Source organism: Eptesicus fuscus, chromosome 22, assembly GCF_027574615.1.
Source record: "Eptesicus fuscus isolate TK198812 chromosome 22, DD_ASM_mEF_20220401, whole genome shotgun sequence".
In the NCBI taxonomy this organism is placed as follows: domain Eukaryota; kingdom Metazoa; phylum Chordata; class Mammalia; order Chiroptera; family Vespertilionidae; genus Eptesicus; species Eptesicus fuscus.
The window spans coordinates 40,832,415-40,858,896 of record NC_072494.1 but is presented as its reverse complement, the minus strand read 5'-3'; the positions used below and the strand labels follow the sequence as shown (position 1 = coordinate 40,858,896).

At 45.3% G+C, this 26,482-nt stretch overlaps 1 protein-coding gene, 1 long non-coding RNA gene and 1 other non-coding gene across 6 annotated transcripts; 1 reads left to right on the top strand and 2 right to left on the bottom strand.

Moving 5' to 3' along the window:
• Positions 1-1,470: 1,470 nt before the first annotated feature.
• On the top strand, positions 1,471-26,175 carry TIPRL (TOR signaling pathway regulator). Of its 4 annotated transcripts, XR_008555087.1 has the most exons (8): positions 1,473-1,708; positions 6,026-6,205; positions 6,866-6,965; positions 8,628-8,759; positions 15,514-15,609; positions 19,363-19,425; positions 20,572-20,772; positions 24,847-26,175. XR_008555087.1 is itself a non-coding variant. In XM_008153120.3 (7 exons), exons 1-7 carry the CDS (start codon positions 1,503-1,505, stop codon positions 20,713-20,715), a joined length of 921 nt encoding a protein of 306 aa, XP_008151342.1. In that variant the 5' UTR covers positions 1,473-1,502; the 3' UTR covers positions 20,716-22,712. The 4 variants fall into 4 exon arrangements, 3 of the variants coding, with proteins under 3 accessions (XP_054567477.1, XP_008151342.1, XP_054567478.1); XM_008153120.3 differs by lacking the exon at positions 24,847-26,175 and having other exon boundaries at positions 20,572-22,712; XM_054711502.1 differs by lacking the exons at positions 15,514-15,609; positions 24,847-26,175 and having other exon boundaries at positions 1,471-1,708; positions 20,572-22,712.
• Positions 4,900-5,003, bottom strand: LOC114226931 (U6 spliceosomal RNA). Its single transcript, XR_003613042.2, has one exon. It is a non-coding gene; the product is annotated as a U6 spliceosomal RNA (small nuclear RNA).
• Positions 12,517-19,952, bottom strand: LOC129147871 (uncharacterized). Its single transcript, XR_008555088.1, has 3 exons — positions 19,917-19,952; positions 13,042-13,079; positions 12,517-12,715 (listed from the first exon to the last, which is right to left on the bottom strand). It is a non-coding gene; the product is annotated as an uncharacterized LOC129147871 (long non-coding RNA).
• Positions 26,176-26,482: the final 307 nt, after the last annotated feature.

Here is a 26,482-nt window from a genome sequence, read left to right as displayed (position 1 = left end):
CATGCCCCTCCCCCCTTTTAAGTTCCCCACAGCATGAATTCTTATTCTGTCTCCTCCCTCCCCCCCACAGAACGTGGCCTCCCTTATATATTTTATGTGTATATTTGGGGGATGAAGGGTTGTGGATAGGGCAACTCAAGGAGATGTTGAAGGCAGCCCATTGTTTCCACAGAGCTCTTTGATTGTAAGAAACAGGTGAAGGACCCACGTCCCGCGTGGTTCAGGGTTCGGGATCTGGAGAAGGGGCTGCACGCAAATGAAAGAGACCAGACAAGAAATAATAATTTGGAAATTGGGGGGCCAGGCGGGAGCCCATCCCAAGAGGAAGGACTCTGCTTGGGCTCAGGCCTTGCCATCCTTTTATTCAATTTAGGATACACCTATAGCCCTTAGGCAGGCAATTTCCAGTAACAGACAGACTACCTTATCAGTAAGGATTTACATGACTATCTGGTGGGGAAGTTGCTTCAGCTACCATTGTCTCGACTAAACAGTGGGTGCATAGCTCTGACCTTTGCCAGGGCTCAAGGGTTACCATCTTTCCGGGCTCCTTGTCCACACCTCTCTGCTAGTGAGAACAATAGGTGGTTTCCCACAAATAGAAAGTCCACTAAGGATTTTCTTTTCTTTTTAAAAATGTATTTATTGGTGTGTGAGAGAGAGAAACAACAATTTGTTGTTCCACTCATTTATGCATTCATTGGTTGATTCTTGCATGTGCCCTGACCTGGCATCGAACCCACAACCTTGGCGTATCAGGACAAAGGTCTAACCAACTGAGTTCCCCGGCCAGGGCACCCCCAAGGTTTTTTAAACGGGGGGTGGAGGTGGAACTTGATCTAACCATAAGCATGAGAAAAAGGAAAGTGCATTCCCAACTCAGGGTCTAAGCTCTTTGCCTGCGCCTCTATGACTGAGCCTTTGCTTGATGCTTTGACACATCCCCTGCCTGTCCAACAACTTTCTGCGGCTGGGGTTCTGCCTTCCTCTCTTCCTGCGGTGCTGCCCAAGTCCTGCTCTGGGTCCTCAGATCTGTGGCTGGATCTTCAAGCCTGGAGAGCACCTGCCCTCTCTTCATGTTTATCTTCCCCGTGGGAGCAGGAGTGTCTCTGCTTGCCTACTGTTCTCCCGAGGGGTCCACCCGTCTCTCTGGGCTTCCTCCCGCCAACCATCTCTGGGGTCCTCCCAAGCCCTGCCTTGATCCAGTGGGTCCATCAGTCTGGCCTTCCCACCGCTGACCAAGCCCTAGTTCTCCCGTTCAGTAAACGCCCCTCGATGACGTCACCCAAGGAGTTCCGGGGGCGGCACGACGCTGGCCACGCCCCCTCTCGACCGAAGCCCCGCCCCTCACCTGGTTCTCCTCCGCCCCTTTTCCGGTGCGTCGTGACGTAGACGTGGGTCACGCAACATTGGCGCCTGCTCCCGGAAGCAAAAAGCGCAGGGCGGAGAAGAGGGCGGAAAGAAGGGCGGGCGTCGGGGTGGGCGGCGGGGCGGGGCGGGGCATGGTAACGGCTCGGAAGCCGAGAGGGCCGGGCCGCAGAGGCGGGGAAACCGGTGTCCGCTGCCGCCGCTCCTGCCTGCTCCGCGCCGGCCCCGCCGCGGCCATGATGATCCACGGCTTCCAGAGCAGCCACCGGGACTTCTCCTTCGGGCCCTGGAAGCTGACGGCCACCAAGACCCACATCATGAAGTCGGCGGATGTGGAGAAGTGAGGCTCCGGGCCCGGATAGGGGCGCGGGGCGCGGGGCGGGGGTCGGGAGCCGAGGGCTGGGCTGGGCGAGAGCAGGGCGGCCCCGCGCAGCCCCCACCCTTCCCTGGGGCGGAGGCCGGGCCGAGGCCGGGCCCCTGACTGACAGCCGCGGTAAATCTTCGCTTCACCCCTCCCGTCCCTCGGTTGGGTTCGCCTGCGTGAATCCGTCACTCGACCCGGTCTGAGTGGCGCCTGGCTGTTTCGGAGGATCTCTGCCCGCCCTGGCCTCCACCTGCCCCCCGTCTCTGCCCGGTCACCTTTGCACCTCTCCTCCTGAGGGGTTCGGACCTGTTTTCTTGGCGTCGGTAACGGGGATGATGTGCGTGCTTGGTTTTTGGCACATCAGGTGCTGCGCCGGGCAGGGCCCTGGAGATTCGGAAGGTGAGAAAGAGCCTCTGCCTTGAGGGATGCAGGGTCTTCGGAGAGACACGGTGATACCCGGTGTGGATAATGGTTCAGAGGTTTTGTGAGCTCCTGTGGGCGGACGAGGCATCCGGGAAGCGGGGATGCCTGAACCGAATCTTGATCCAGGTGGTGGGATGAGGCGGGGGTGGGGGCTCCTGGAGAGCAGGGAGGGTGCCGGCTGTGAGCGCTGGCGGTGCCTGCACTGGATCTTGACCGAGCGTCGGTCAGGGAGAGGGAGAGCGCTGATTTGTTGGGAGAACCGCCACGGTTTGGGAATCATCACCTTGTAATTGAAACCTGGAGCCTTGGGAGTGAGTGAAAATCATCTTCTAGGAGAGAAGGAAAAGGTCATGATATGGGACCCTAGGGAGCACTGGCCTTTGAAGATTGAGGTAGAGGGAAGTGGCGGGGGGTGGGTGGCGGGGAGGAGAGAGGGAGTCTTAGAATGTTTAGCTGCCTAGTTATAAATACATTAAATAAAGTAATATTCTTGCAGATTCACTAAGAAAAATAAGGAAAATGCAGAAAAGAAAGGGAAAAATAATTCCCTTCATCCCACCGCACATTGATTTACTGTCTGGGTTTTCCTCTCCCTATCACGTTCTCTGTTACTATCGCACCATAGAGGTAAACTTGTGCATATATAAAGCAGTCAGCTTGCAGTGGTGTTTAACATGTAATTTACTTCCAGACTCTCTAAGAGGGGCTGGATGCATAGTGAGTTTTAAAGGCATTCAAATCCTAGGTCTTCAGTCTCTTTATTTGTTATTTCTAAAATAGATCTGCCAGAGTATACTACTTAGTCCTTCCCTGTGACAAAAGAAAGGCTAGACCTTCACCCATTCTGAATTTCCTGTGATGCATCACCCAGGGTGTTAAAACCTCTAGGGTGCTAAGTAAATGGATTAGGGGAAGTATTGGATTAACGACGCTTTCTTTAATGATTTAAGACATCTAAATCCCATAGAGGCTTCCTGTCTTCCCTGCCTCCTTAATGGTAATACCTATTTGTTAAGAGTGAATCTTAGCCTTAGAAATGACATTAAACCCAGCATGTGTGGCTCAGTGGTTGAGTGTGGACCTATGACCTGGAGGTCATATTTGGATTCCTGGTTGGGGCACATGCCTGAGTTTCAGGCTCAATTCCCCAGTAGGGGGCGTGCAGGAGGCAGCTGATCAATGATTCTCTCATCATTGGTATTTCTCTCTCCCTCCCTCTCTGAAATCAATACAAATAAATTAAAAAAAGAAAAAGAAAAAAAGAAATGGTGTTAAGATACTATGTTTGGCCAGTGGTTAAGATAGTCTGAATTTAGAACATTTGAGACAGTGTAAGTTAGTGACAGTGATTCTTTTACGTATGTGACTGGAATATTTCATAGGACCACTAGGGGTGTACACACTCAATCGAACTTGAGCATGGTATCTTTCAAGAATCTTAAATGTGATGATCTCTGATAATCAAGAAAAAGTTAAATAATATTTTATGTTTTCTGTTTAAGAACACAGAAAAGTCTATAACACATTTTGAAAATTTTCCATAAAATAAATTTGGTACATAGGGTAACTGGAAAATTCACTTCCATGGAACCTCTGCTTTCAGGTTAAAAGGATCAGAGACCCAAGTTGCCTTAAGTGATGGGAATTTAATAGTAAGTGAGGAGAAAATTAAACACAGGAATTATCTCAGAAAATGAGCAGCAGTTCTTGTGGCCCCAACAATAACTATATACAAGTCTCTACTCTTATTACTGTTACTAGAGGCCCAGTGTACAAGATTCATGCACTGGGGAGGGGTGGGGGGGCGTCCCTCAGCCCGGCCTGCACCCTCTCACAGTCCAGAACCCCCGGGGGGATCGGGCCTAAGCCAGCAGTCAGACATCCCTCTTGCAGTCCAGGGCTCTCGCAGTCTGGGACCCCTCGCTCCTTACAGCCCACCTGTGGTGGAGGTGGGAGAGGTTCCTGGCACCACCACTGCGCTCGTCAGCCATGAGCCTGGCTCGCTGCTCCTTAGCGCTGCCTCCTGCATTGAGCATCTACCCCCTGGTGGTCATTGTGCATCATAGTGACCGGTCGTTCTGCCATTCGACGATTTGCATATTAGGCTTTTATTATATAGGATTTCTCCATCTCTGCTTTCTGCTCTCTGCTTCTCTTGCTGTTATTTAACCTTTTCACCCTCTCCACCTCATGCTGCTCTTTCCTGTCACCTCTTTTGGTCTGTGCTTCCTTTGGCTGTCATTCAGACTTATGAAAAGAGAGGTCAGAGTATACTTCCTTGGCCATGGTTCAATTCAGCAAGAGTTCTCAGGCTAAAATTGAAGGGCTCCTGCCAGCCCATAGATAATTGCCTTTGGTTGAGAAGCCGAACTTGCATCTCTAAATTGAAAGTCCTGGTTTTGACTGAGGTGATGGGTCATGGGCATGGTGATTTATATACTGTATATAGCTGCTTTTTTCAGAAGTGAGTAGCTTCCACTTACAAACCTTTATAAACTCAACTGTCTTAAGGGTGAAGGGGACTGGTGCACCCCCGGGGCCCCGTTAAGGGGGCAGCCTCTACTCAGCTTCAGCCTGTCAGTGCTATGTGGATTGCCAGGCCCAGTACTGCCAGTCTTCCCCCCCCCCTTTTTTTTTTTTTTTTTTTTTTGGAAAAAAAAAAAGAAACCAGAAGTCCAGATTCCTCAAAAGACTCTCAATTTTTGTTGACAACTATCTCTCAATCACTGTGTGTGGTTTTTTTTTTAAATATGGAATGCTTCACGAATTTGCATATCATCCTTGTGCAGGGGCCATGCTAATCTCTGTATTGTTCCAAGTTTAGTATATGTGCTGCCAAAGCGAGCACATCATTGTTGGCAACTATTTCAAATATTGTTCAGGCAAATCAAAACACATCTGTGGATTAATAATTTGTGATCCTGGCTTCATAGTGTGTCAAATAAAACTTTCTTTTCTAATGAGGTTGGCTAAATGAGGGGCAAGTATTTATTTATTTTAAATATATTTTTATTGATTTCAGAGAGGAAGGGAGAGGGAAAGAGAGATAGAAACATCAATGATGAGAATCATTGATTGGCTGCCTCCTGCATGTCCCACACTGGAGATGGGGATTGAGCCTGCAACCCAGGCATGTGCCCTGACTAGGAATTGAACTGTGACCTCCTGGTTCACAGGTTGACTCTCCACCACTGAGCCATGCTGGCTGGGTGAGGCAGGGCAAGGCACAAGTATTTATAAAGCAGCTGGCATAATGGAGGAGGCCTGGTATTACTACTTACTGGCTCTGTAATCTGTCATTAGGTACCTAAACTCGGCGTTTCTCAGCTCACAAGGTAGTTTTGAGGCTCAAATTCTATCTCAGAAGCAATCTCCGATCATCCTACCTAAAATAGGCCCCCACCATTGCCTTCCTTTATTTTTTATGTCACTTACCAGTAGCGGAGAATATATTATTACTTCTCTGTTTACTATCTGTTTCTTAGCCCATTGCCAAGTCCGAAGCCCTGGCCGGGTGGCTCAGTCGGTTGGAGCATTGTGCTGTGCACCACAAAGGTTTCGGGTTCAGTTCCCAGTCAGGGCACATACCTAGGTTCTCTCCCCAGACGGGCACATACGGGAGGCAACTGGTGGATGTTTCTCTCTCTCTCTCTCTACGCCCCTTCCTGTCTCTAAAATATATATAAAATCTCCCCTCAGGTGAAGGTTAAAAAAAAAGATAAACATAGAGAGAATAGATGATTGAAGCATTTACAGATTGTACAAAATGTATCATGTTAATTAACTCACTCAGTAATGTAGGGAAGAAAAGGAAACCAAAGTGTCAACAGTGGTATAAAATAATCCTGCCTGACTTCTGGTTGTGCGTAGGTTAGCTGATGAATTGCATATGCCATCCCTCCCCGAAATGATGTTTGGAGACAACGTTTTAAGAATCCAGCATGGCTCTGGCTTTGGGATTGAGTTCAATGCTACAGATGCTTTAAGATGTGTCAACAACTACCAGGGAATGCTCAAAGTAGCCTGTGCGGAGGAGTGGCAGGAGAGCAGGTGAGAGTCCCGCAGTTATGGGTAAAACCGAGAGGAGAGTTGAAAGAAATACTCAGTCACGATATTAGAATGAGGGGCTAGTATTATTATTAAACTTGGTAATTGGATTATTCTAAAATTAATCTTTCCCATCTATAACATGGAGATTAGTTACCCCACCTCTTAAATGCTTGTTGAGTTAATTGCGTAACATTGGAGCTGAGCTCTGCGGAGTTTCTTTTTTGAGCGTTTAGTGTTCTTTAGTGAAGAGTACACTGTGTACTTGAATGTTCCTGTTTTTCAAGAAAAACGCTGTGATTTGCATTGAAAATTGAGGACCTTTGAAATTAAGAAAAATTTATTTTCTTTGATAGTCAAATCAGATATTATTTACTTGGTGCCTGTTATGTACTAGGTACCTTGGAGGATACAAGGAGTATGGGCTTTAACAAAGGTCCTCAGGCAGTGTAGAGACTAATTGGAAAGACTACACAGCACATGACAAGTGACACCGCAGTAAGTGTGCAGGAAGAAAGAAAGGCCTTGTGTTAGTGAATTCTGACAAGTGTATGTAGTAGGATGTTTTACATTATGTGTGGAATGTAGTTTGGTGTGATAATGAATGCAGATGATCTGCATGCTGCATCACTAAATCTGGTCCTTCTCATTTTGGTATTTGAGGACGGAGGGTGAGCACTCCAAGGAAGTCATTAAACCATACGATTGGACCTTTACAACAGACTATAAGGGAACGTTACTTGGAGAAGCCCTCAAGTTAAAGGTAACTGTTATTTTTTGCTTTTATGAGTCATCAATTATCTTGGACGGTCTTGGCATTAGAACTTTCTAGTAATGGCTTATTTTTTACTACTATTTTCACCTGTTTATTTCTGTTGTGGGCGCTTCAGATCCTAACATGAGGGAATTTTGCTTATTGATTATCAGCAGGAAATAAAGTGGAGAGATTTTAATTACACGTGGTTTGATCGTGAACTACTGCCTTAATGTTGTCACTGTCAAGAGGTGTTCAGGTATGTACTTTAGACCAGCGGTCGCCAACCTTTCGGACCTCACGGACCACCAGTAGTCTGCGGACCACCAGTTGGCAACCGCTGCTTTAGACAGACCTGCTAGCAGCAGCTCCCAGTTGTACAGTTGAATAGAGATGTGGGCAGATGGGACTTCTGTCCTGCCTGTACTATGTGTGAACTGGTATGATCTTAGGGGAGTTACTTAATCTATTTATCTGAGTCTTAGTCTCGTCAGTAAATAGGGTAAACAGAAATGTCTGCCTCACAGCAGAGTTTTGATACGAGGTCATCGATGGGAAAGCTCCCAACCGAATCTGAAGCTCTATGTGAATGTTAAATTGCATCTGTGTAAGCCCTGCTTAGGGTAGATTACGTCATGATAAATACACAAGGAAGGCAGAATAGGTAGGTCTCATATTGGGAGCTTTATCTGCCTATTTATTTGCTTTGTTTGCTTATTATTTATTTTGAAATCTTCCAGTGTGACTGAAATGAGGGAAATTTGGCTTAGGTTGCAGTTTCTAAATATCACACTTTGTCATAGAGAACAAAATGTATTTCACTGTAACTATTTTCATTAAAAGTAGTTACTGGAGCCCTAACCGGTTTGGCTCAGTGGATAGAGTGTCGGCCTGTGGACTCAAGGGTCCCAGGTTCCATTTTGGTCAAGGGCATGTACCTTGGTTGCGGGCACATACCCAGTAGGGAGTGTGCAGGAGGCAGCTGATTGATGTTTCTAACTATCTTTCTCCCTTCCTTCCTGTAAAAAAATCAATAAAATATATTTTAAAAAATAATAGTTACTGGAGACCCCTTATCATATGTGGGTGTTTAGGCAGAAATGTAAGGAGTGGGGGCTCCTTGTCTCTGAGGAGATTGTTAGAATCTTGGGAGCCTGGAAGTTCATGGCAGCAACTTAATTCTTGTCTTCAGTTGCTGCCATTCCTGTATTCCAAGCATTAACTATTTTGTGCTGCTTCCAAGACAAAAACACAGTTTTTGAGAACCCATGTATTCATTCATTCATTCTTGAGCTCTTACTATGTGCTGGGCAGTAATCCTAGGAGCCCTGGATACACAGGGGACAGACAAAAATCCCTCCTTTGCAGTCTCATGGGAGCAAGGTTCGTCTGACCTTTATAATGCTTCATAGGTTCATGTCTTCTCTCCTCACTCCTGATTGAAGAACTCTGTAAATTGGCGGGGGTTGGGAGGGGCGCCCTCTGGCACATGGTTGCCAGGAGTGAGGAAATTTCCGGAACTTGTTTTAACCGATGCAGTAATGATGGTGATGACTGTGGGCTGACTTGGGAAAAGCCTCCTGGAGGCTGTGGAGTAGCATTAGCTACTTTCCTATGTCTCCAGCTCCTCAGAAAGATTTTTATGTGCTCCTTCGGACATTTTTCTTTCAGGTTGTGCCTACAACAGATCATATAGATACAGAGAAATTGAAAGCCAGAGAGCAGATTAAGTTTTTTGAAGAAGTTCTACTGTTTGAAGATGAACTTCATGATCATGGAGTTTCAAGCCTAAGTGTGAAAATTGTGAGTATTGTGATTTTTGTTTAAAATTTCTTCTGTTTCTACTATTGGTCAGAAATATAAGACTCACTTTGAATTATACCATCTTAATATGATATCATGTAAAGTTTCATTTGAGTCTAGAGCAGTGGTTCTCAACCTTTTTAATGCAGCGACCCTTTAATACAGTTCCTCATGTTGTGGTGACTCCCAACCATAAAATTATTTTCGTTGCTACTTCATAACTGTAATTTTGCTACTGTTATGAATCGTAATGTAAATATCTGTGTTTTCCGATGGTCTTAGGCGACCCTGCTAGTGGTTCTCAACCTGTATGACCCACAGGTTGAGAACCGCTAGCAGGGTCGCCTAAGACCATCGGAAAACACAGATATTTACATTATGATTCATAACAGTAGCAAAATTACAGTTATGAAGTAGCAACGAAAATAATTTTATGGTTGGGAGTCACCACAACATGAGGAACTGTATTAAAGGGTTGCGGCATTAAAAAGATTGAGAACCACTGCTCTAGAGTATTTCTTACTAATTAATATCCGTTAGAAAATTCACAAAATCTTAATATATTGTTAAGACTTTAGCAAAGCATTTTTTTAAAAGACCTGCCTGGTCACTTTGTACTTTGTTTGCTTATTATGTAATTTGAATGAAAACTATGACTTAATTTTCACATTTTGAATTAAAAACAACGTGGAGAGACTGAGCAGACAGCAAGGTGGATACTATTTAAGGAAGTGACCATGTGTCAGGACTCAGTGCCCCATAAACTATACTTCAGTTTCTAGCATCCAAGTGAAAACAGGAATGACAAGTATCAGTTCCTTTGGAGGATGGACTGCTTCCATTACCAATGCTGTTGGTGAAACATGCATAAAAAGAAAACAAACAGGCTGCAACAGTTACTCATATTTGTTTACTACTAGGTTGTAATTGGGTTTCTTAACATTTTCCAGAAAAACCACAACTTTTTATTAAATGCCCTATCCTTTAACACCTAGCTAAAATATCAGCTCCTCTATGAGGTCCTCCACAGCAGAGTTAAATATCCCTTGTCCATACTCCAAAAATACATTATTTTTAACCCCTCCATTATAGCACTTATCATAAGGTCTATCAAAGATGGGCCCCAGCATCAAACATTGTTCTCAAAGCACAATGATAGTGAGTACTGTGGTTTAAACAATAATCTATATATATAAAAGCCTAAGCGACCGTTAGGACCGAACGATCGGCTGGTAGCTATGACACGCACTGACCACCAGGGGACAGATGCTCAATGCAGGAGCTGCCCCCTGGTGGTCAGTGCGCTCCCACAGCCAACCTCCCACCACCAGCCAACCTCCTGTGGTCCCCCATCACTCCCCCAAGCCAGCCGGCTCCGATCGGCCTTGATTGCTGACCAGGCCGAGAGACCCCACCCGTGCACGAATTCATGCATCAGGCTTCTAGTTAAGAATGAAAACAATAAATCAAAAGCAGCAGTAAATTTGTTTTAAAGTCAAGATTTCTGTAGAATCCTAGGATTTTGGAATTGTGATGAATTTTTACAGAATCATTTAGTGTAGCCTCTGTATTTTATAAATGACTTCCCAAAAGACTAGTTTATCTAAGTTGGGGTAACTAATTAGCACTGTTTTCTTTGAACCAATATCTGTTATTCTAGCATTACATCACTGTTTTCTGAGCACCCCACTCCCTGTTCACTTATCATTCTCCCCCAATTTATCTTTGTCACTTAGATTTGTTCATGCTGACTCATTCAGTCATGTACCTTTCCATTTGTCTACCCACTCACAGAGCTGATGGTGTTGAATGTTCATTATGATGTGCATATCTGATTGGGCACTTGTAACCAAGTGGGTGGATATGTCTGTGATGTATGCAAGTGGGTAGGCATGTGGGGAGCACACGTGTTTGTGTGGGTGAAAGTGTTGGAGAGGGTGTGGGCATAAATGGAACATGTGTGTACCAGAGTAAATAGTAAGTCTCAAACTGAAGAGTAATCATCATTGTGAGACGTTTTTCTTCTCACTTAGTGTACTCGGAGGTGATGAGGGTGGACCAATGGCGTTCCCTTGTATGGAAGCGCAGAGACTAGCTGAGAAGTAGGGGTGTCTGGAGAATGCAGGGATGTGGTGCCCGAGAGTTGGGGGGAGGACACGTCTCATGGAGGAGGGCGCCGAGGACTCCGCAGTGCTGGTGCAGGGGCCCTTGTTAGAAATGTCATCATGGGGACTTTACAGAGAGAGCCTGAGGTCGTTCCTCACGCCCCGCTTTTAAGATGGAGGAGGAGACCTGGGTGGTTCAGTGTCTTGCTCTAAGATACTGGTTTGCCATCTCATCAGACCCATCACTCCATTTTTTCTTTTTCCTTTTTTTTTTTTTTTTTACCAAATACTATAAGTACCTCCTTCCATTTACTACCCTGAAATGAAATTCATAGATAAGGTACTACTTTTCAGTAAATTAACATAATGTCTTAATTGTAAATTAAAAAGAAATTGACTTGGAGTAAAATGAGATGTATTTCACTAGGTAAGCGCATAATATGACCACTAAGTGACATGATGAAGTTGTCAGGTGCTTATGTGTGCATATTGAGTCACTGTGGGTGTGACAGTTACAGATGTAGGCTGACAGAAATGCTGACAGTGACTCAGATAACAGGTTGGCATTCCATTGATGCATTTTTCAAAGTAGTGAAATAACAAAATTCCAAACAAAACGAAGTATAATCTCTCCTTGATTTACAAGGCCATTGCCTTTATGGATAATTGAGTGGGTTTTTTATTTATATGTAAAATGGAATTAGGTTCTAAGGTTAGACAGATGCCAGGTGAGAGATGTGGAAGTCTGTGAGATGCAGGGTTGGACTTCGTTGTATAAGGTCGTCCTGTGCACTACAGAACAGCGACCGTCTCTGAATGTTGGTGCTGGTTGCTCATCACTGTTGCTCACCACAGCATTCCAGATGCTCTTAGGAGAGAGCCACTGTCTTAAAATACTATACGTGGATTGTGGTAGGATTGGGACTAGAACACAGGCCCCTAATTCCTGGTCTCCCCACTGTGCTGTGCAGAAATGGTACTTTAGTTTGCTTCCCCGTTGTGTCAGGTTTACTAATTTTGAATTGGAAGAAATATTGTAAGTCATTCTTTCCCATACATTTTAACTAGCACTCTGCTGGGTAATGATGTGTTTTCAGATCGACTTGTTGCATATTGTCATAGTCAGTGCTGCCTCTGTGTTACTGCGTCTTCCTTTGGGTCCCTTGCTGCTTAGCCCATCCCAGTGCATCTGACTCAGCCCTTTCTCCAGCAGCGAGCATCTGGCCTCTTTTGTTCAGCCCACAGTTAATGGCCACCTGCTGTGTGCTGGCTCCTTTTCTAGGCAGTGGGGACCTGGTGCTGAACCAAGCCAGTATTCCCACCACCGTGGAACCTATAGTCAAATAGAGGCTTTAAGCAAGTGAACACATAAATGGATGTAGTTATAGACCTGTTCATTCGTAATGAGCACTGTGAGAGGGAATAACAAGGGAAATCTGCGATGACATGCAGTGTAGGAAAGGCCCCTATGTAGAAGTCTCTTTTGCATTGAGCTCTGAAGGACAGGGAGTGCTGGCCAGGAGAACACTCCAGGTCAGGGAACAGGGTGTGGAAAGGTCAAGGGCAGGAAAGAGCTTGGCCTGTGGCTGGGGACTCTTAGGCAGTTAAGCCACTATCATCATGGGGTTATCTTGTTATTCTTTATTCTTGGTTAATGTTGCCCTGTGCTTATATGGAATTCCAGGCAGTTCCCTGAATATAGCTTCCTTTTTCATGCCTCAGTACTTGTATACACACCATCTTCTCTCCAGCCAGAACTCCCAGCCCAGCTCTCCTTCCATGGCAGCTCAGGTGTCACTCTGTCACTCTTATTGACTTTTGTCAGTGGACTCAGGTACTTCCTCTGAGCACCTAAAAAAAAAAAAAGATAATATATATATATATGTATATGTATATGTATATTATTGATTTCAGAGAGGAAAGGAGAGGGAGATAGAAATATCTACACTAATAAAAGAGAAACATGCAAATTGACTGTACCTCCACCACGCCAGTCAGGAGCGAGTATGCAAATTAACCCAACAAAGATGATGGCGACCATGGAGCTGGAGCGAGGAGGAGGCTTGGGTTGCCCCCGGCGATGGAGGAAGCCAAGCTCCCCACCCTCCCTGGCCAGCCCTGGCCTCCACTCAAGGCTACAAAGTTTCAATTATAGAAGATAAATAAATCCCAGATACCTGCTTCCAGGTGGCCCTGGCCTCTGCTCAAGGAGGTGCTGAAAAAAAAAAGGAAGGGCTGGGAGCCTGGGTCACATGGGGCGTGGTCAGCCTGAAAACAGCCCTCAGCCCCTTACCCAGGCTGGTCACACCCCCATGGGGTGAGGGTCCCTGCTGGGGGGCTTGGTCAGCCTGCAAACAGCCATCAGCCCCTCACCCAGGCTGGTCAGGCACCCCAGTGGGGACCTCCACCCTGAAAGGGGTGTGGCCAGCCTGAAAATGGCCTTCAGCCCCTCACCCAGGATGACTAGGCACCCCAGCGGGACCCCCCCCCACCATGAAGGGGCTGTGGCCAGCCTGAAAACAGCCCTCAGCCCCTCACCCAGGCTGGCCATGTCCCCCCCAGTGGGGTGCAAACCACCACAGGCCCCTCGCCCAGGCCTCCCCACCCCCCAAGGGAACCCCCACCCTGATCCGGGACACCCTTCAGGGCAAACCAGCCGTGCACCAGGCCTCTATCTATACTAATTAGACTGGGAGACCTTCCAGGAGACCTTCCGGATGTTCTTCTAGACAAAGCCATGGTGGCGGTGCTGAGGTAGAGGTGGTTAGAGGCCAGGAGGGGAGGGCAGTTGTGGGTGATCAGGACAGGATGGGACAGCAGTTGTGAGTGATCAGGCTGGTGGGGGGCGGGGCTGTTTGGGGGTAAGCAGACCAGCAGGGGGGCTTGTTGGGGGCAAGCAGGATGTCAGTAGGGGTCAGTTGGAGGTGATCAGGACAGCGGGGGCGGGGGGGGGAGTAGTTGGGGGTGAGCAGGCCGGCAGATAGAGTGGTTAGGGGCAATCAGGCAGGCAGGTGAGCAGTTTGGAGCCGGCAGTCCCGGATTGCGAGAGGGATGTCCGACTGCTGGTTTAGGCCCGATTTCTGTAAACAGGCAGTAGGACATCCTTCGAGGGGTCCCAAATTGGAGAGGGTGCAGGCCAGGCTGAGGGACACCCCCATCCCCCATGCACAAATTTTGTGCACTGGGCCACTAGTCATTGATAAGAGAGAATCATGGATTGGCTGCCTCCTACATACCCCCCACTGGTGATCAAGCTGCAACTCAGGGATATGCCTTGACCGGGAATCGAACTGTGGCCTCCTGGTTAATGGGTTGATGCTCAACTACTGAGCCACCCCTCTGGGCTCCTCTGAGTGCTTTTGAACCCTGTGCATACCTCTGTACAGCAGCCACCACATTGGATATGTCTGTTTTCCTCCTGGATAAACTCCTTAAACACTGGGATTGTATCTTTGCATCTATATAAATCTAATACCTGCTGTAGTAAGAATTTGACACGTGGTAGGCAGTAAGAATCTATTTAGTAAATGGTCAAAAATATTGTTTTTGAAGACCTGAGGATCCACACCCCTCTCCCCTTGCCACCAGAATCCACCTTTTCACTCTCCACTAACTCTGGCTTTCCGGTTGTATTTGGGAAACAGACATTTATAGATGTGCCACAGATGGAAGATGTCAGGGATGTGAATAATGACCTGATGAACTTGGCTTTGGTAGTAGGACACAGTACCTAATCGGCTGTGCTGCTTAGACCATTCTAGTTCAGGTCTCGCGTCTTTATTTTATACAAAGTGAATAAAAGACAAGCAGCAACAGAGAACTAGGTTCTTCTTTCATTTTGGTATTACTGGTGTCACCATTTACTATAAGTACTACCATTTTTTATTTTTTAAAATATATTTTATTGATTTTTTTTTTTTACAGAGAGGAAGGGAGAAGGATAGAGAGTTAGAAATATCGATGAGAGAGAAACATGAATCAGCTGCCTCCTGCATACCCCCCACTGGGGACGTGCCCGCAACCAAGGTACATGCCCTTGACTGGAATTGAGCCTGGGACCCTTCAGTCCACAGGCCGATGCTCTATCCACTGAGCCAAACCGGTTAGGGCTGTACTACCATTTTTTAAAAGTGAACATTATAATTTTCTCATTATTTAGGTATGTGCTGTCTTTTTTTTTTTCCAATTTTTTTTTTAATCCTCATCTGAGGATATTTTTCCCTATTGATTTTAGAGAGTGGAAGGGAGGGAAGCTGGGTAGGAGTGAGAGAGAAACATCGGGACCAGGGATGCAACCTGCAAGCCAGGTATATGCCCTTGACCAGGACTTGAACCTGAGACACTTCTGTGCTCAGGCTGGTGTCCTAACCACTGAGAGCACTGGCCCGAGCTGTGTTGTCTTTTTAAGATAAATATCTTTTGACTTAGAAAAAATATATTTCTATTGTACGAAGCTAAAACCAGGATGTTAAATAATATACACAAGTTTTTGAGCCTTAGTTGGTGCTAGGACAAAGAACCTCTAGTTCAGAGATTCCTATATAATGCTAATTCAGCCCTCCTCCCATGCTTTAACAAATTCATTTTCTTTTAGCACAGTAACAGTATTTAATTTTCATTAAAATATTAATGCCCTTTTTTTCTTTCAGAGAGTAATGCCTTCCAGCTTTTTTCTGCTATTGCGGTTTTTCTTGAGAATTGATGGAGTGCTTATCAGAATGAATGACACGAGACTTTACCACGAGGTATCTAATCTCATTTGATGAATGTACTAACTGATATTGGGCCTGTTTGTGTTGTTTCATGTCTGTGTGAGAATTTGAAATTGAACAGTGCTTTATATTCTACTAGAGGCCCGTTGCACAAAATTTGTGCACAGGGTGTGTGTGTCGCTCAGGCCAGCCTGCTCCCTCTCCAATCTGGGACCCCTCAAGGGCAGTCGAACATTCCTCTCACAATCCAGGACTGCTGGTTCCCAACCGTTTGCCTGCCTGCCGGCCCGAATGCCCCTAACTGCCCTCCCGTCCAGGCCTGGTCACCCCTAACTGCCCTCCCTTGCCAGCCTGGTCACCCCCAACTGCCCTCCCCTGTAGGCCCAGTCACCCCTAACTGCCCTCCCCTGCCGGCCTGCTCTCCCCTGCTGGCCTGGTCGCCCCCAATTGCCTTCCCCTGCTGGCCTGGTCCCCCCCAACTGCCCTCCCCTGCAGGCCCAGTCACCCCTAACTGCCCTCCCCTGCCGGCCTGGTTGCCCCTAACTGCTCTCCCCTGTTGGCCTGGTTGCCCCCAACTGGCCTCCCCTGCAGGCCTGGTCTCCCTCAACTGCCCTCCCCTGCCGGCCATCTTGTGTCCACATGGGGCCGGCCATCTTTGACCACATGGGGGTGGCCATCTTGTGTGTTGGAGTGATGGTCAATTTGCATTGTACCTCTTTATTTAATAGGATGGCATGCTTCATATTCACTGTTGACCATGGTTACTGAAACATTCCATCTTTTCCAAAAGTTTTGGCAGCTGAAACTTTGTTCTACAAGACACTCCCTACTGTGGTCTGATGCTTCTTAAAAAATTGTGTTTGTACTTCATCTGTGTTTAAGAAAACTGTCCTTTAACTATTACCTTTGTTTATAGTATGTATTGTTTACATTAGCAGTTGCCAACCGGTGATCCGTGGATCATTGGTGGTCCGTGAGGTCTGAAAGGTTGGTGACTGCTGGTTTATATCATGTCCTAATATTGGAAAGTTCTTCTAAAGTTTGAAAGCTTGTGCTCCAGCTCAAGGAACTGTTAACAAACAAAGTTTATAAACAATAATGATAAAGTGATTTTTAAAAGGATGGGGGAGGCTTAAATTGAGTCATGGAAACTCTTCCAGTAGCTTCGTCATGGCCTCCCCCTTGTGAATGAATTTTTAACTTCAGATTTGTTGGGTGATGAATTAGAGAAGAGACTGCCAGTATCAGTTAGGGCTGTCGGGTAATGGTTACCTCTCCTAACAACCCAAAGAAACATGGGCTGTATGATCTCTGTCTCATAGCTGACGCAGCCGAGGTAAAGAACGACTGACTGACTTTAATATCAACCACATCGGACAGCTAATGGTGGCAGAGCTGGGATCTGAGCCCCATAGGATGGGATTGGATTGGTCGTTTCCCAAATCCTGCACTTAGGGAAGGTTTTTTTCCCCTTGAAATAATACGGTGGCTGTGATGACCTTTTTCTTTTTAAAAGTGGTAACAAAATACTAAAAATAGGCTGTATTTTTTTCCTTCAGAAAGAGTGAAATAAATCTAAATTTAAAAATCTTATGTTTTAACTCAACAATATTGAGTTTTTATGGAATTACCCTAAAAAAGATTTAATATACAATAACCCACAAATATGAATCCACAAGTATGTATATGGCAATGTTGTTTGTAATTCAAACAGGAGGGAAGGAGGACACTTCCCATTGAATGGACATTGATTAAATTTTTTACTTTATATTCATATAGTAGAAAAATAGTAGTCATTAAAATTAATGCCAGAGAGTTATATTTAACTGCTTTGGAAAGATGTGCATAAAATCTTACATAAGATTTTGTGTAGAGATTTCTAAACGTTAAGAATAGTTATCTATATGAGCTGTGATGCTGATGATTTATACTTTATACCTGAGGCCCGGTGCATGAAATTCATGCACTCAGGGTGGGGGGGTGTCCCTCAGCCTGGCTGTGCCCGCTCTGCAGGCCCACGCCATCAGTTGGACATCCTTAGTGCTGCCGCAGAGGTGGGAGAGGCTCCTGCCACCTCCGCTGTGCTCGCCAGCCATGAGCCCAGCTTCTGGCTGAGCGGTGCTCCCCCTGTGGGAGTGAACTGACCACCAGGGGGCAGCTCCTGTGTTGAGCATCTGCCCCCTGGTGGTCAGTGCGCGTCATAGCGACCAGTCATTCTGTCATTTGGTCGATTTGCATTTTAGCCTTTTCTTATATAGGACTAGCGTTCCCGTTGCAGGAAAAATCCTGCAATAGGATTTCCTGCTGCACTCTACCCCGCCTCCGCTCCGCCCTTGTCGCCCGCCCCGCCTTCTCCTCCAGCCCGCCTGCTTTTCCATTCGCCCCAGGCCCCGCCTCCGCTCCGCCCTTGTCACCCGCCCCGCCTTCTCCTCCAGCCCGCCTGCTTTTCCGTTCGCCCCAGGCCCCGCCTCCGCTCCGCCCTTGTCGCCCGCCCCGCCTTCTCCTCCAGCCCGCCTGCTTTTCCCTTCGCCCCAGGCCCCGCCTCCGCTCCGCCCTTGTCGCCCGCCCCGCCTTCTCCTCCAGCCCACCTGCTTTTCCCTTCACCCCGGCCCTGACTTCACTCCTCCCTTCTCCCCCCCCCTCCCGGCTTGCTTGCTTCTTCGAAGCTTTACTCCCTTCTGCAGCTCTTGGCTTCTTTTGACACTGTCTTGATATGCAAATTAACCGCCATCTTTGTTGGGGTAAATTGCATACTCGTCCTGATTGGCTGGTGGGCGTGGCTTGGATGGTGGGCGTGGCTTAGGTGTAGCGAAGGTGCGGTCAATTTGCATATTTGTCTATTATTAGATTAGATTAGAGATCCAGTGCACGAAATTCATGTATGGGTAGGGTCCCTAGGCCTGGCTGGCGATCAGGCCCAATCTGTGGAGTGATTGGCAGGATGATCGGGGGGGGGGGTCCCCACTGGCACCCGCCTTGGCTGGCCTGGGGACTGTGGGCTGGGAGCAGCTCCTGTGTTGAGCGTCTGCCCCCTGGTGGTCAGTGCGCATCATAGCGATTGGTTGTTCCGCTGTTCGGTCGATTTGCGTATTAGGCTTTTATTATATAGCATACTTTGTTATTAGATTGTTTTACATGAACACTAATCTGTCTTTATTGATATGAAAGACTGAAACCTTACGGTGTTTAATCTTGTGGTTTTCTTTTATTGAAAAGTACCTCTAAAAACAAATTATGATAAATTGCTGTTTTAAAACCTAACTTTAAAAAACTTAAAACTTTTTTGTTGATTGATTGGTTTGAGAGAAGGAGAGAGAGAGAGAGAGATCTTGATTTGTTGTTCCACTTATTTATGCATTCATTGGTTGATTCTTGTATGTGCCCTGACTGGAGAAGTTTGTTTTTTTTTCTTTCTGGAACATAAAAGTAGCTGCAGTTATGTAGGTAATGATAATATTGTGACAGGAAAATCTCTTGCGTATCTCACTTATATACATATTTACTTTCAAGGTAAAACCTTGCTTGTGTTTCTCTTACATGGTAATTATTAAATCTGCTTGTATTTTTGTATCTGATGTTACTGTGATTTATAGGGATTGGAATTAACAATTCAGAATTCTTGGTGAGAGTTAAATAGCAGTTCTTTCACTGGAGAATAAGGTAGTCTCATTGGAGTTCATGCCACCATCACAACCTGTACTAAAATGTAAGCAGCTTTGTTTGATAGAAAGGTTTATAAAATAAATATAAGTAAACTTGTTGCAACTTTTTTGTTTTTAAACCTAGGCCGACAAGACCTACATGTTACGAGAATATACGTCACGAGAGAGCAGAATTGCTAATTTAATGGTATGGCATTTTAATAAGTTTTCAAATGTAGAATTTTTTTCTTTCCAGATACATATTCCCCCCCTCTCTACCCCCACCCCCAACCACCCAGATCTGCATCCTTAAATCTATTCATTCACCCAAAGGGCTCAATAGGGTGGATCTTACTCTATATAACTGAGCTTACCTCAAATACAAGAACAGTTAGAGTTGCTGGGTACTATAGCCATCATCCAATCTAATTTCCACATTTCATTCTGGAAAACCTGAGATCCAGAGGTGGGAATTACCTGGAGTCACACCTCTGGCTGGTTGGCACCACCTGGATGTTCTTTCCACATGCCACCCTGTGATGTCTTCCTACCCAGGCTCCCTTTCCCCTCAAGTGTGGTAATTTCACACCATGACTTGTTCTTTTTGGCATAATTTCTCTCTATTTTTGCTCCCCTGGGACTTGTAAGGGCCTTCCTTGGGATTTACAATTCTACAATAAGTTGCTTAAAACGTGATACCTTCCTGCAGACTTGACATTCTTTTTTCACCCTTTGTGCGTACCTCTGTCTGGGCACAGAGTGCACACGGTTAGAGAAGTTACTGCGCACACTGGGCTCCCGGTACAGCAGCCACAGAGAAAGGGGACTGGGCCAAGTGGTCCTAAATTCAAAGAGGAATAAAAAGGTTTCAGCAGAAAGAAAAGAGGTATTGAATTCTTAGGACATTGATGGCAGCGTTGTAAATACCGTATCCCTGTGATTCCTGCTATCAGTAAGTAGCAGCGTCGAAGAGTCAGGAACAAAGATGCCTGTTATTAGCAGGTACTGGGTGATGCTCCTTACCTACATTTATGTACTTCCTTTAAAACCTGCCAAAACCGGTTTGGCTCAGTGGATACTCAAGGGTCCCAGGTTCGATTGCGGTCAAGGGCATGTACCTTGGTTGCGGGCAATCCCCAGTAGGGGGTGTGCAGGAGGCAGCTGATTGTTTCTCTCTCATCAATGTTTCTAACTCTCTATCCCTCTCTCTTCCTCTCTGTAAAAAAATCAATAAAATATATTAAAAAAAAATAAAAATAAAAAAATAAAACCGGCATGCTTTATATCCGAGCATTTCTGAAGAGCGTCAGCGCAATAACTGAATCGTTGCTGATATAATTTATGTGTTTCCCAGCATGTCCCGCCTTCCCTCTTCACGGAACCTAATGAAATGTCACAGTACTTACCGATCAAGGAGACAGTCTGTGAGAAGCTAATATTTCCAGAAAGAATTGATCAGAACCCCTCAGACTCACAAGCAAACGCGCCTGTGGAATAGAATGTGACACACCAGATCCTCACCGTGGAATCTGATGGAGACCGTGGCTACGTGGATGTGGGTTTTTTTATTATGAGAATTAATTGCCTTGTCTATGTGCAGATTTTCTGTAGACTTTAAAGGAAAAGAAAAAAAGATTGTTGCAGATAGATTCCACTCAACTACTGTTTATACTGTCTAGCTTCAGGTTCATAGTCCAGATTTGTTTCCTGGCGTTAACTTGCACTTCTAACTTGTCACAGTGGGATGTCGTCAGGAGGGATGTGTACATGTCTCATGAGTAGTGGGCATACTCTGTATCCTTTGGGGAACACTGTCTTCCCCTGGGAGGCGGTCGCTCTAAATCCCTGGATCGCAGCACTGCGACACGGGCTGCTGTCAGCATGTTGTCAGCCTTCCACCTGGGCTTTGTGGCGTTTTTTCCCCCTGCTGCATAGTCATGGCTTGCCTCCCAGGAAATTGACCTCATACTTTAATGATCTTCACCCCAAAATTAAAGAAATATACATTTCCGCTCTAAATTTAAAGTGACTCTTGAAGTTTAAAAACATTTCAGACATAGAACCAAGTAACCTGGTCTTTTGGAGAGTGTGAGCTGTTGTGCCCCTGGAAACACAGAGCCTGGTTGGCATTAACAGCAGAACGCAGAGCTGTCTGTCCATCTTCGGGTGCTATTGCCTGTGCGCTTCTGCTAGTACTGACATTTTCACTTCCATCTTCCACGCAACCGCCGATGGGAGAGAATCCATGTGGATCGTGGTTAGCACATATTACATCAACCCCTACCAACCAGATTAATTTCTGCTTAAAATATTTGAGAGGTAGCTGTGGAGGAGGAGGAGGCGGCTAATTTTTAAATATCAAAGCCAGTTTTTCGGTTTTAAGATTCATGTTGTTAACATTACAGGGAATCCAGTAAAGTGTAATTAGTACAAGACCTGGGTAGTCAGTCCAGAAAGTACTCCAAAGTACATTTAAAGTCCATTTGGTTATTCGATGATGACCTTTTAAACATACTGTATATCCGTTCCTGCCTTTCTCAATGATCTTCCGAAAGTGGAAAGTGGTTATACAGCACCAAGTAAGGACTTACCTAAAATGGGTTTTTAAAATGACTTTTTTACAGGGCAAGGGAGAAAACATCATCCCCTTTTCTCCTGGTTTGAAATAACTGTTGTACATATTTCCACTTGATGGATAAATCATTAAATAAGAATGTTTAAATAAAAGTATTAGCAAAGCTCTTCAGGTATTATTAGCCTGATGATAAGTTTTAGTGAACATTCATTCATTGGTCGAACTCTGGTGCACTCCTGTGTGTATTGTGTTTTCACTAATTGTATTACCTAATTTTGGTCTCAAATGGCTTTGGTATTTGTTTGCCATCTGTTGCATCACCTGTGACATATAGGAAATCAAGATTTTGTTGACTTTACAAAAACACATGGCATGTTCACTGTGTATTAAATATGCCTGAATTTCATGTTTTCTCTTAGGCCAGGAAAGTAAACATATTGTACTCAGCTTTCTGTGTTATTTTATTTGCCATGCAGATTTGAACAGAACAGCCTCTTTTTCATACAAATAGTAAGAAATGAAAAACCTCTAAGAATATTCACTGGTCGAAATTTCTGGGCAGTATCATATATATCTTTTAAAACTTGATTCAGACGTCTTGCTCCTTGAGTCATTCTTAGGTTGCTTATTTTGCTTCATTTTAAACATTGCAGGGAATTAAAAGAACTGGCCTTGTTTATAGAAGGTGAGTTGTGCATAGGAAAATGTACTTCTGAAAACTCATGAGTTTATTCCTGCAAAGAACACCAAGAAAACCTGTATTTGCCCATTGCTAAATAAGACATATACCATTCTACATTCATTTGTCCCAAGTGTCTTTTTGTAAGAGGAGAATAAACAAGGAATTATTGATCTGTTTTGCTATTTCATTTACTTAAGTTTTTCTTAAAGCTAATTAAAGAATGGTTTGGTATACCTTTCTTGATTGTGCTTTTTGTTTTGAAATTGGCCAACATTATGGCCAGAATCTCCAGACAGATTATAAATGAAAATCCGATATAATCCCAGTTTTGCTTTTGGGTTCTTTCTCTCTCCCTTCTGTACCCCAGTACTCTCTGGATGTTGCAACTAGCCAGTGTTGACTGTGTGTTGGGTTAACGTTTTCTGTTCTTGGGAATGTGAATACCTGTTGTGTGCCTCTTTCCATGTAGTTCTTTTTTTAATCTTTATTGTTCAAAGTATTTCATAGGTCCTCCTTCCATGTAGTTTTTTTCCACCCAGGGAGTTTTGAGTGTCCCATATGGTGCTAGAAGGGATTGCAGTAAGAGATAGAGTTTATGTCTTCATGGGATTAAAGTCTAATGGAAGAGACAAAGTAAAAATAATTACAGATTTTAGTAAGTGCAATGATGGAAATAACACTGATTTAAGAGAAGAACAAATCACTGTTAGTAGAGGTTCTGCTTCTGAAGAGAATATAGAAAGCCTCAGGAGAATGTCACTTCTAATTTAACAAGGAGAAAAGTCTGTGTAAGCGACAGAATGCCAGCGTTCTTTGGGTGTGTCAGAGCTGAGGTTAAATGGCAGAGTAAACGGAATCCCAAAGAGGGATGAGCCCTCTGACAAGATGGGACAAATTGCTTTGTCTCAAGAAGAACGTGAGACAGGTGGCCACTACACAAGCAGGTAAGAAAAAAAAAGCTAAAATGTTAACAGGTTTTTTAAAGGCTGAGTATGGGCTAGCCCACTGGTCGGCAAACCGGTTCGCGAGCCACATGCGGCTCTTTGGCCCCTTGAGTGTTCTAACGCCACTTCTTCAAAATAGACTCGCCCAGGCCGAAAACCGACTTCTGTGCGTGGGCCACGAAGTTTCAATCACACTGTACATGCACGCCCGTACGTGGTATTTTGTGGAAGAGCCACACTCAAGGGGCCAAAGAGCTGCATGTGGCTCGCAAGCCACGGTTTGCCGACCACTGGGCTAGCCCATCAGTTTGGAAGAGCTGAGAGTCTCAAATAAGGGACTTGAGACACACAGTTCTTCTCAACGGTCTACACCAGGCACTCACCAGATGCTGGGGCGGGTCGGGGGAACCCCTGTTAGTGGCTCAGGCAGGCAGGAAGTATGAGGCATAGGTATGAAACCCTGCCTGATTCCCCCCAGACCCTTTCCTTGAAGGATTCAAGTCTTAGGCTGCTGGCGGGGAGAAACAACACATCACATTACCCTCAGACCCAGGGAAAAACCCTTGATTTCTGGGGGGAAAATAAAGGCAAAACCCTTTAGCCTCTGGGGCAGAAGTCAGAAATGCTCTGACACAGTCACTGCTAGAGGAGGCCAAGCAAATACCCTTGACCTTGGAGCAGGGGCAGAAAACCCTGGCCCCAGGGTCCTGCCGGGATAACAGAGATGTGCTACCCCTGAGGGATGGGCACGGAATTCACACACACGAACAGCAGCAGATTTAAGGCAGAATTTGGCTGCCACAGGGGACGGGGCAGGAGTGTTGAGAGAGCCACCCTCCAAGGCCCAGGCACACAGACTGCCTTAGACTGAGGCATCAGAGTCAACTGAGAAGCCCTCCCTGGGCCACCACAGCCTCGCACTAAGTGACAAGGGTCACCAGTCTTAGTGATGACCTGCGGAAGTGGTCCACTCGGAGAGCAGGAACTGCGTGTATCTTCACTGGCACGTAGTACTCAATACATGTGCTTAGAGTGAATAAGAGATTGATTAGAACCGTGGCCGGCAAACTGCGGCTCGCGAGCCACATGAGGCTCTTTGGCCCCTTGAGTGTGGCTCTTCCACAAAATACCACGGCCTGGGAGAGTCTATTTTGAAGAAGTAGCGTTAGAAGAAGTTTAAGTTTAAAAAAATTTGGCTCTCAAAAGAAATTTCGATCGTTGTACTGTTGATATTTGGCTCTGTTGACTAAGGAGTTTGCCGACCACTGGATTAGAAGAATGAATCAGCAACCCTGAGAACAAAGGGGTTGGGGGAGAAAGTTCTAAGATATTCCTCAGACTTTACATAACTACTTGCATAGTGATAGAACTAGTGAAATTGGGCTCCGTGCAAATTCTAATACTCTGCCTCACTCCCTCTTTCTTCAGGGACCTGCAATCAACTCGAAGTATTCCCTCTTTCCAGCAGGACAGGAGCTTGGTCTCTAAAGTTCCTTGAAGGCAGGGATAATGGTTAATTCTGCATTTGTGTCAAGCACCAGGCATTGTGCACGGTGTGTAATAGGTGCTCAAAGAAATGGATGCCTGTGAGGCTGAGTCCGTGGAGGCAGGGATGCTGCCTTGGAGAGGGTCTAGAGACCTTCAAGGGCAAGGAGACTGTACCAGGTGTCCCTGGGGGAAGACCCAGGCAACCCAATCCCCTGGACACAGACACCTCTCCCTTGGGCTCAGGCTGAGTCTGCATTAGGGCCTTGCTGTAGACACTGGGCTGCACGCTTGCCATCTGCTGCTTTAGGTAACGTCATCGCTACTCGGACGTGAGGCTCCCGAGCTGACGCTCAGGTAGCAGCTTGCTTCTCTCCTGTTGTAAAACAAAATCCTTGTGTTCTTACAAGGTTGAAGCCATCTAGCATCCGGTTAGGCCTTTGACTAACCACTTACAGGCAGGGTTGCCCTATGATTGTGGGGCCTGGGAAAGTGCAAATGGAAGGCCATTAGCCATACATAGTTCGTAGCTATACATCAAGCTAAATAATTGTTAAATTATGTATGGCCCTCCTATATTGACAAATGCTTGTAGTTATGGCTTTTATATGACTGAAAATTGGCCAAATGTCAAAGATGATATTCAGCCCTGGACAGTCTGAATCGGTTGGAGTGTCGTCCCATAAACCCAAAGGTGGTGGGTTTGATTCCCCGTCAGGACACACACCCAAGGCGCGCGTTTGATCCCTGGTCAGGGCACATGTGGGAGGCACCCGATCGATGTTTCTCACATCGATATTTCTCTCTCGCCCTCTCTCTAAAATCAATTTTAAAAAGATGATATTCAAACACCTAAATTCAATGATCACAAAATTAAAATATAAAAATATAAATTCAATTTCAAAATAAATGGAAATTTTTATGTTTTCAACAGTTATTTAAAAGTATTCAAAATCATCTGCAAAAATTAAAGGGAAGAAATCTAATTTATAATTAATTCACAAATGTTTATAAATTAAATTTCAGGTATTTGAATAAAGTTGAATTTTTTTGAGGGGTTTGATTACATGCTTTATTTATTTATTGGTATTAGAGAGAAGAAGGGAGAGAGAGTCATCGATGTGAGAGAGAAACAGATCAGTTGCCTTCCATTCGCACCCAACGGGATTGAACCCGTAACGTGGCCAGGGTTATTTATTTTTTAAGTTGAAACTTTCTACTTGACTCTGAAAATGTAATGCAATCTTATTAAATATTTTTATTAAAAAGCTATTTGTGATTCTAATGTTCAATATCTTAGAATCAGTATCATGTTTCATGTATTTAATGCCTAGTACTACATATTTACACATCAAGAGTAATATGAATTGTTTAATATTGTAGAATATTCCTCACCCTCTGTATGAACTGCAAATACTGCATCATTCTGTGAGTACCTCTGCAATAGTCAAAACATATAGAGAAATGAGAAAATAGACACTTGGAACAAATGGGAAATGGTACATTGTTCTGTGAGATTCTGCTGCATCCTGCCATGTCAGTGTGGGCCGGCTTAGGGAAGGCTTCAGAGAAGGTAGCA

What these genes read in the sequence shown, in the direction of transcription:
- TIPRL (XM_008153120.3), top strand. Translation starts at nt 1,503, where the DNA reads ATGGTAACGGCTCGGAAGCCGAGAGGGCCGGGCCGCAGAGGCGGGGAA. An exon ending in AAGTCGGCGGATGTGGAGAA is followed by an intron (nt 1,709 to 6,025) that starts GTGAGGCTCCGG and finishes GGTTGTGCGTAG; the next exon opens with GTTAGCTGATGAATTGCATA. An exon ending in ACACGAGACTTTACCACGAG is followed by an intron (nt 15,610 to 19,362) that starts GTATCTAATCTC and finishes TTTTAAACCTAG; the next exon opens with GCCGACAAGACCTACATGTT.